General features: G+C 44.3%; 1 protein-coding gene across 3 annotated transcripts; it reads left to right on the top strand.

Moving 5' to 3' along the window:
• The first annotated feature begins 681 nt into the window (after positions 1-681).
• Positions 682-10,044, top strand: ciartb (circadian associated repressor of transcription b). Of its 3 annotated transcripts, none has more exons than XR_013933762.1 (7): positions 682-851; positions 3,262-3,727; positions 4,498-4,573; positions 5,483-5,561; positions 7,411-7,543; positions 7,996-8,719; positions 8,779-10,044. XR_013933762.1 is itself a non-coding variant. In XM_080437804.1 (6 exons), the coding sequence occupies exons 2-6, from the start codon at positions 3,302-3,304 to the stop codon at positions 8,401-8,403; spliced, it is 1,122 nt and encodes a 373-aa protein (XP_080293930.1). In that variant the 5' UTR covers positions 682-851; positions 3,262-3,301; the 3' UTR covers positions 8,404-10,044. The 3 variants fall into 3 exon arrangements, 1 of the variants encoding a protein (XP_080293930.1); XR_013933763.1 differs by having other exon boundaries at positions 7,996-8,723; XM_080437804.1 differs by having other exon boundaries at positions 7,996-10,044.
• Positions 10,045-10,444: the final 400 nt, after the last annotated feature.

The raw sequence follows: 10,444 nt of genomic DNA, 5'->3' as shown, positions 1-10,444 counted from the left end.
CCTTGGGAGCAGCAACACGGGGCCGCGGAGGAGGAGGCGCTCCATCGCAGCAGCGTTGCCATGTCCACTTATTATAAGCGACTTTGGGCTTGTTTTTCTGTAAAGTTGCTTGTAAATATTGGTAGTTGCGGGTTGCGGTTTTTATTGATTGATTGATTGAATATTTTATTAGACAGTAATGCAAACAGCACGAGTACAGTCACACACTTAGTCTAAAAGGATTTACACAAAAAAGTCCTAGTGGACTTGTTTCCATATTCATCAACATAACATAAAAATAGCACAAAAAATCTATGTCATCACAATTATAAAACACTATATGTGCAGAGTAGAAAGGTGATCACCTGTCTAAGGGATTTTGGGCTTGTTGCTTATTTTGGGCTTGCTTCCTGAAACAGTGGTTCTCAAACATTTTCTTGTCAAGGACCCCCAAATGTATTTATTTGTCCCCCCCCCACCCACCATCTAAAAGTATTTTGTGACCCCTGTACCAGATGTTTCAAGAACAATATTAAAAAATGATTCATCTTTGAAAATAGAACAGATCTACTAGCAGATCTACTTGAAGATGTGGCCTATTTATTCGCTTCTTTTGGGCTTGTTTCCCTAGACCTGGTTGCGTGTTTCTCTCTCAAAACCTGGCAACACTGTGCTGCTTCCACCACTGCGCTCTTTCATACATACACACACATACACACACACTTCTCTACTACGCTTCCATACGCTCATCACGTAGCAGCATCACATCAGCCTAGCCTGCTTCACACACACACTGCTGTCTGGAATATTATACCTACTGAACAAAGACACACTCTGCGCACCACACACACATCAGCTCCATCCCCGGCAAGGTAGGTCACTGATCTCCTCTCTCTCACCCTTTGAAATTACACATTTTACAGGCCTCAATTGTACTTGATTATTTCTGGGAGCCCTAATATCTAATCTACACTGTTTAATTCTGAGAGAGTATATTAGGTCAATTTGGTTCCAATTGTACACTGATCGGAGAGTTATAGACCCATAAGGGTCAGTTTATAGTTCCTAAATCCTAACTATCAGTCATTTAGCTTTGGGACCCCCCCTGGTGTGTGTGTGTGTGTGTGTGTGTGTGTGTGTGTGTGTGTGTGTGTGTGTGTGTGTGTGTGTGTGTGTAAAAGTAAAGTATCATATTTACTACAGTGATGATTTTCCCTATAGAAATTATATAATTATGGAATTTGGCCATATTGTTGCGCAAACAAGAGTGTAAAGATATCTCCTGGAAGAGACCTTTTTTTGTGGCGTATTTAACATACTTTATACAGTAGCCCACACTGCTAAATGTATTCTGTCTAATGGGATGATGGGTTTTTTGGGTGCTGCTCGTGCTGTGCTCTCCCCAGCTGCTCTCTCTCTCTAAATGGATACGAAGGACGGATTTATTTATATTCGTGATTTCGTTCTCCTTTTTTCTTCCTCAGTGTTATATAATTGTGGTGTAACTCTTCTTTCACTTTTAATGGCATCTTCTTTGTTTGGGGAATCTGAATTGTTGTGGGCGACGGCTGTAACGAAAAACGTGCCCCACCTACACACAGGTGATCTAGACACGAATGTGTGTTGTATTTGTAATAAGCTATATATATATATAAAAAGGTCTAGAGAGAATAAATACTATGTAAATGTGTAGCCTACCTATCGTATCAACGTCCTTAATGGTTAGCCTACCTCATTACATGGAACACGGGGCTATAGCAGCAATGTGAATGTAGTTGAGGCGGATTGAATGTGTTTCGTGTTGGCCCCAGACGAGGTGAAATCCAATTATGGCTCCCTTTCAACATGAACATTAATCTATATTAAAAACCCCTGGGCGAATAGTGTACAATATATATAGCCTTGAAAAGGCTTTATATTGTACTTTTATGTGCTGGAAGGATGTGGTTTTCTATATTTGTTGTAGGTCTGTGAGAGGAAGGTTGCAGAACAGTCTCACCTTTGCATGTAGGACATGAGTGTAGGACACATGAATTATTAAAAACCTGTTATTTCTTACAAAAGATGGAAGGGATATTTTTGAACAGACACAGGATATAGAGCTCTGATAGTCAATGCCCTCATGACTCCCAGTTTAGCAGCCTACACCTGCCTTTCGCCTTTTGTTTCCAGTAAAGCTGCTGGGCAGCTGTGGTTTTGATAGCTGTTATAAACCGTAACAACAAACACTCAGATATGGTTTTTGTGTGGCACATCAACCATTTTCATTTAATAAAATGAGTCAAATCTGAGTTTAAGGCCCTGCTCTGCACCGTCCACTTCATCAATAACATCAGCTGCTTGCACTCCTGAGACAAAGGACTAAAGAGAACTGAGCCGATACATTTGGCAAGGTGACAGACATGACATATTTACAATCTAAACATACATACAGTTTATGTACAGGCAAAGTACACACACAATTTTTTTTTCTTCCAATTATCTGATCCACCTGCACAGTAAAATCCTGTTAATTTAACCACGTGTACATTGTCAGAGTTAAATGAACACTTACAGTGTGCAATTTGGATCCTGCAAGTCATTTGGTAATGCATTCTGGTGTTTATGGAGAATGTGTGATGCTTTGCATCTGCTGTATAGGAAGAGCTATATTCTTTGGATGTGGATGGATGAAATGTCTGTTCACAGTCAGAGGTGGTTATCTTTGGCAGACTGTGTCTGTGTCCGTCTGAATAAACAAGCTTAGCAGTGTTTAATGAATGTGTGCAGAGGTGGTGGCCGGTGAGCCACCTGAGAGGGCCGTGGCGATGAGATTTTCAGCCTCAGTGAAATCGGAAAACGCGTAAAGGCATGCATTTGTTCCACACATGGCAGGGTCTGTTTACAGGCAAAGTCCCGTGTAGAGATTTGTGGGCGAAGACTTAATTCCCACCCACAAGGATTCACACTGAATTCCTTGTAGAGGGAAAACGTTGCTGTGTGCGTGCGTCGCCTGGGACGACACGGGACTGCTCTGGGTGTGAATGGTGTTTAGTGTTTGCTTTCAATGACTGGCTGCCAGGCTGTGTTTACTTGCTCAGGTGTTGTGGCTGGAAAAAGGCGCAGGTCAGTGGTTATGCCAGCAGTTGCGTTTCACTGACACCAGCTGCTCAACATACAGAACTCTGCTTTAATCTTCATCTCCCTCTGGATTGTACGTAACTTTTCAAGAGTTAAAGGGTAGGGATTCCTTTTTTTTTTACGTCTTTAACCATGAAGTAACAATGACCTCCCCTTTGACAGGTCAGTGATGGTCAGTGTTGGTTAAAACCTGCGGCTGAGGATGTCTGCCACAGATTCGGACAACTCCATTGACTGGCTGGCGAGTGACAACGAGGATGACGAGAGCGAGCGGGAGCCCGACTGCACTGGAAGACCCGAGCAGACCGAGGGGGCCTCTCCGCCCCCCAGCACTCCCCCATGCCCAGGCCCGCCCAACGGCGGCTGGCTGCTCCGCCGCCAGCTGGAGGACGACGGCCGCGACTGTAGCGAAGTGAGCAAGGCCTCTAGCCGGGGGGCTCTGCCTTCCCGCTACACTGACACACAGGGCGATGATGCCAGAGGACTGTGTAACACGCAGCAAGGAGAGAGATCAAATGGGAAAACCACCCAGCATGCACTGAAGAGGTCTCACAGCCCCGCGGGGCAGCGCAAGGACCGACCGCTCATTTCCACTGAGTCTGAGAAAGACCACGTTTTTACTAACAAGGTGAGGAGGACTTCTGTGACTCATGTTTATCTGCCACAGGAGGTTGATATAATGTCAGCAAAAGCCGTGCCCTGTCACCCAGATTAGCTTCCCTGCGGGACTGAGAGAATGGCTCATGCGTTTCCAGTAAAGAGTCCCTCCCATCCATGCTCTAAAATTAGTCACACTTTCTTACCATTGTAAAGAATTGGTGACTATATAGAGCATCATGGTACATGGTCGTGATAAAAGGAGCATTACGGGTGACCTAATTCATGTTGAGCAACATTTACACTTGCAATAGACAGTTTGTGAAAGCTGACTTAACCCATTAAGACCTGAAGCCAATTCTAAGAATGTCTACTAAATCCTAACCTTTTTCTGAAAAACGTATGTTGCTATATCAGTGGTTCTCAAACGTTTTCATGTCCAAAACCCCCAAAATTATATTTATTTGGCCGCCGACCCCCATCTCAAAATATTTTGTTCCAGGGACCTCCCAGAAGCAAATATTTGAGTTAAAGTGTTTCGCTTTCAAAAATATATATATTCAAAGATTTGCACACATTTTCACGATTTTTCAAAAATAGCAGGTGAAAAATAAATGGTTAACGTGGTTAAAATCTAAAATGAGACAGATGCTTTCCCGGTTTTAACGGGTTAATATCCCTGTTATTATTTGTAAGAAGTTAACAGCTTCTGAACGTTTTCTTTTCTTTCTTTTTTTATATTTTCATTTCTTATTTTGACAGTGCTACATGTCTACAATAATGGCCTTTTGTGTTTTTCAGTGCATGGAGTTGCAATGCTACATTCACCCACTGTCATTGATCTTGAATGGGCTTCGTTCAGGAAGGTACAGAGAACGTAAGTCGACCATTAATCTCATTTTTTTTTGTGTTCTTTCATTCTCTACAACACAACTTTTCTGTACATGCACCTAGATTGTTATCTGTCTTTTCGTCTCTGTCCTATTCTTTCGGCTTGTCCGCCTGTCTCTCTCGCTCTCTTTCTCTCTGTGTTTGGTCTCCTCTTCTTTCTTCTGAGAATGATAGACAGTCTGCCACTCTTTGATAGAAAATGTCTCCCTTGAGATTTGAGAGAAAGATGTCTGAGGCGTCTATTGTTGGGTGTCGAGTATCATGTAACCACAAGAATTTCCTTTTGTGTGCGACTTGTCTATATTTTAGAATAGAGGCTTAAAGGTGTGCGTAGTGCAGAGCTAACCACACAGTTTCAACATGCCCCCTCAGGCCTCAGATTGGTTCACTTATTCAAACTCACAGAAAACCTATATCTTTTTTTCATATCAAAGGTGAGAAACCACTTTGAAGTCGCACTTCAGTTTCCCCCATAAATTAGACACTCTGGATATGTCTTGGCAGAGAGAGGTGCGAACATACCAGAGCCTCGCAGCTGAATATATGCAGTGTAAGGCTGTAAGGCCTGTAAAGCCGCTATGTTTTAGCTGGCTCCCTCAACATGGAGTTGCAATGCAAAGATATATGCTTAAAGCAGCATGTTCAAACATGCTCTGAAAGTGGTTATTTTTGGGATCCCTGTCAAGCTCAAGGCCTTGTGTGACCCCACACTTCCTGGCCAGAGAGACAGAGCGTCTGCCTCCTCCCCCCCCCCCCCCCCCCCCACACACACACACACACACACACACACATACATATGCATATGCCACACAGGAACCCATCTGCTGCACAGACTCTGCCCTGCTGTCAAGATAATGCAAGCGGCTCATGGTCGAACTCCTTCCTTCTTTCACAGGACTCAGCAGTTTCCAGGAGAGTGTAGCCATGGACAGGATTCAGCGGATCATGGGTGTCCTGCAAAACCCCTGCATGGGGTAAGTGTCCTTACTGTGACTCACAGACTCTTACCTGCTTCAATGTTCTGTACTTTCATTTGTTGTACCACAACCAACTATGGTAACAAATGTACCACAGTTGGTTGATGCAGATATTTGGTACACATTATGGTGAGATGGAGGTCTGTGTTTGGTGCCATATACTGTATGCTGTTGCTGAGGAAGAGAGTTACGCACGTGTGTGCCTGCTCCATGTTTGGTGCTGCAAAGTTGACATGTATCTTGCTCTTGTGCAAATACATTGTATCTGTTGATTCAAGATCTGTGAGTTTGTCAGAATCAGAGGAATATCCAGCTAGGTTTAGTCAGGAGCAGGTACACTTACCAGAGCACATGGCCCCACCATGTGGCCATGTGAAGGGCCACCCCAATAGCCTAGGGTTGTGCCAATTGACGATGACGTTGTGTATTGAACATTTCTTGCACACTTAATTCATCTAATAGAACCCACTTTTCACAAGGCAAGCTGGTTTATTCAGGATTTAACACATTTCACATCATCTCTCTTGTATTTAGAGAATGTGGAGCAGGCCTTTGCCAACAGTAGCCACAGCCACCTCTTGGTGCCTGCTAGCAGGGAGGTAACATAATGCCTGGTTTATATCTGAGTTTATGATATGGTTGCGTATCGAGTCTCGCACCGAAAACGCACGTGCGAGACACAGGCAAGTAAAACACAGGCAAGTAAAAATAAGCATAGAGGAAAGTGGACATGCACGCCCATACAGTAGGTGAGGTGTTGGCTATGAACTGGAACAAGAGCAAGAGCTTCAAGGGAGATGCCACACACTCATTTTGTTTATTAAAGACCGTCAGATATTGATACTGGTAGAGGTGTACCGCGAGGCCTGCCATGTGTTTGATAGGGCAGATAGTTATTGTGAGTATATGAAGGCACAATGATGCCTGATTAGGCGCTGAATTTGGCTCAGGCTAATCAGAGTCCTACCTACCAGCTGTTCCCTCCGTAAGACAAAGAGTGGGTGTGGCAGCAGCCTGCTCCTGCAGACAGACAGACAGTCGTAGCAGAATAACCCCTCCCCTCCATTACCTCCCCCTGTGCCGGAGCCCGTGTTGCCAGTTGGCAACCCCTGCAGTGCCACAGTGGTGGATGGGATCAAAGTGACTTCTTTAGCAGTCACTGTTGTGGATAATCTATCACATGAATTTAACATGCTCCGAGTGGGGTGAAGGAGGAAGGTTGCTGATCATATGACATTGGCTAATCCCCACCAGCCATCTGGTTTGGACGGATGGGGGTTAATGGGCACCACTCTCTGCCCACCTCCAATGAAGCCTGCGTCACCGCTGCTAGTTTATTTTCGCTATGATGCTGTTAGAGACCGCTGTGGGCTTAGGCGTTTATTTTTAGAGACGAAGGAGAACCGTTAGCACACCTTGCCACGTGTGGGTTGCGAAACATGTGTGAAATATACTTAACCAGCTGCTTCTGATGCCCCCAAAAATGTATACATGCGACGTTTCAACACTTAAGTCTTCATCAGGTACAATCTTTTGAAAAGAACGAAAAGATTTTACATGATGAATTGAAGACTTGCTGTCTGAAATATTGTGTGAATAAAATTTGGGAGCATTAGAAGCAGTGTGTGGTGTTTTGTTCTTCTTGATACTGTTTAGCTGCAACTCCAGCACCTGCAAAAAAAAAAAAAAAAATGATGTGATCATGTGGATTATGACTACGCCTGCATGAGATATATATTCCCTGCATTTGGGTGATTCTGTCAGTCTGAGTGAGCGTTTTTTAAAACCACTGGTATAGAGGAAGTGGTAAATGCTGTTCTAAATTGCTACTTTAATGTCCTTCCAGGGAGAAATATGTCAACATCATTCTTAAAATGGAAGAAATGTTGAAGAGCTGGTTCCCCAATGTCAAACCCAGAGACCAACACGCCAACACACCAACCCAGACAGAGGACTCTACTCCCTCCAAGAAACTGAAGGTAAAGACCAAGAGTTCTTGAGAAAGGTGGGCAAGCCAAGTTGTCAAGAACAGGTATAAGGTGTCAACCAGTGGACAATTAAGGAAGAACTGAAGTATTGTTTATTCTTTGATCACATGGCCACAGAGATGCAGGGCAGGGAGGAGAGGATTAAAGGTATATTTTTACAGTTGTACGAATGCCATTAGTCTCAAGTTCACCAAGAACAATGACGGTGAATAACGTCACAGGGTGGTAAGAAAAGTCAGGAGGATCTTGGGAGAATCGAGGAACATTCCTCTTTATCTAGCTTGTGGGGATTTAATCCTGTGGCTAATTTTGGCTTGCCTTTCTAAAGACAACAATTTCATGAACCTTTCTCCCCCCCCCCCCCTTAAACACCAAAATAGAAGTATATGCCCATAAATGTGGTATGGACACAGACTAACTTGTAGTTCATGTTCTCTCCGCAGCTGTCTCCGGTGACCACAGCTCTGTCCAGTGGAGCAGTGAGCCCTGTCCAGGTTAGTGTCCTTCCAGTGACCGCCAAGGCCCTGAGAGTCACTGACCTCACTCCCCCCGGAGCCTGCTCCGCCAGTAACCTGAAGTGGCTCCACACATCACCCATCTGCTCCCCCGCCGCAGAGCAGGCCCAGGCTGGCCCCAGGCATCTGCTGCCCCCCAGAGACAGAGAGCTAACGCAGGACAGCGCCGTGTCCTCCACCACGGACAGCCGCGCTAAGACAGACTCCTCCATACCCAGGGGCCCCCCGCCACTGGGCAAAATCAACGCGCCCTGTCTGGAGAGACTGCTGAAGTCCACAGAGAGCATCATCACCCGCAAGGGGACAGGGGACATCGTGGACAATAGTTGGTCGTAATGCTTATGGAGGGCTCGGTGCCCCATCCCAGCCCAGCCTTGCCCAGTCTGCCGGGTGCCAGTCAGCTCACTTAGTCCATTCCAGCCTTCGAGAGAGACAGGCGCTTTCATAAGGGACAAAATGGATTCAGTTTGAACATGGAAGGAGGTGTCAGTGAACATGAACTCTTTGTGTGAGAAAGTGCCCTCTCTGACAAAGTACCCTTTTATTGACTTATCCTTTTTTTTCTTTAAATTGTTTTTGCACTCTTGATTAGTGTGTGTGTGTGTGTGTGTGTGTGTGTGTGTGTGTGTGTGTGTGTGTGTGTGTGTGTGTGGTGTGTGTGTGTGTGTGTGTGTGTGCGAGTGTGTGTGCGAGTGTGTGTGCGTGTGTGAGATGGAGGGGCAAAAAAGTCACGTGTTGAGATCCTCAGGGCCACAGCTTTGTTGGCGACTCCACAAGTGAATAGAGTTTTCCCTCTGGCTGGTAGATGCATTGACATAAATTGAAGTATCTGTGCAACAGCCATTTTGCCTGAAAGGGAAAAAGGATTGCATGTGTTGGGAGGGAACATTTCAGATATTCAGACATGTCAGTGATCTCCATTTAGTTGCGGTGAATATCTGGGTGGAGTGTGATATCCTTTTTTCCCCTCCACATGACTCCACTCTTTAAGTTTATTGATGTGACTGTTACTCATTTGTATACTTCTATAAATACGTTTTTTTTCCTTCTTTGGTACAACTGTTCTACCTCAGGTGGGCACCATGTCAAGCTTAGAGGGCAGGGATCTTGAATGATAACACACAAAATTCCAAGGACTCCTCACAAGAAGTGCAGTGAGCCAAACGGCCTGTGATGGCGAGGTCTAGGCTACGAGTTGTTCCACTTGTACAAACAAAGAGGACGCTCGCTCCACGGGGGGGGATGCTCGCTCCACGGGGGGGCGCTCCCATAGCCTGACTGGTGCCATTGTCAAGAATGTGAACTGCACATATCTTTGGAGTCTACCAGTAGAAGGCAAACAGTGCCTGTAAAGTCAAGCTGTGCCTGCACAGTCAAATCCGGGGTGTTTATTTAACCACTTAAGCCCTATATACTTTGCCATACGATGAATAGTGAAAATAGCTACGCGTCGTGAGCTTTTAGATCTGGTATTTTTTTGCAATTTTTTGAAGAATACAAAAAATGTATTGAAACATTTTAACGTTATTGGATTTGTTTTAAACATTTGCCCAATATAAGGGCACCAGGGTTAATGTGGTTAGCTGTGACACTTTCAGAGTTAAATGAACGCTCCGGATTTCACTGTGTGTATGCTGGTTATTACTAACGTGAGAGAACCTCTCAGAACACCTGGATCCTCTATAAAGGATGTAAAAGTCAGGAATTCTCGTGCCCCTGCCATTTCCTGTTATCAAGTAAATTATTCAAAATCTTGCCAACTACTTTTTTTCTGTGGTCAAAGTAGAACAAGTGTTTGTTTTCGCCACAGAGCTGGACAGTACGCGAGACCACCAGAGAGGGGCTTGGTATTTCTCTGTGTAAATGTTTCAAAAACAAAAAGGAAAAAATAGGTTGTCGATTTACCCTGAAAAGTGGCCTTTATAGTGTGATATTTTATACTTTGAAAATAAATGTGGTTATATTTGTTTGATGCAAGCTGACTCCTGATTTCTATTCTGTGCCTCCACATTTGCTCAATATACGGTAGGCATCTACTCATTTGAGCACACTTTGATCTGTGCTGAAATGAGCAGATTGTTTCTTGTGTCATACATTTTGCACTTGCCTGGTAACACTGAATTCAATTCAACGGTGGAGTGATGACTCATACATGTCATTTCTATTTAGTATTTTCATCAAATTTACTTTCAAACTTGTATTGTTTGTGACAGAAATAGGAGTACAGGCGTGAATGATAGGATAACTGTAAAAAAATATAATAAAAACGTTTTCTACATTACTGACAGCAGTGGGGAAACAGCTCACTGTAAAGTTTATACTCCATCGCTTGCCGAAAAGAACAATTCTTGTCGACAAGCCATACCGTCGTACTACA

This window comes from Gymnoscopelus braueri (assembly GCF_963280865.1).
Source record: "Gymnoscopelus braueri genome assembly, chromosome: 9".
NCBI classification, from domain to species: Eukaryota; Metazoa; Chordata; class Actinopteri; order Myctophiformes; family Myctophidae; genus Gymnoscopelus; species Gymnoscopelus braueri.
This window is presented reverse-complemented; position numbering and strand designations above follow the sequence as displayed.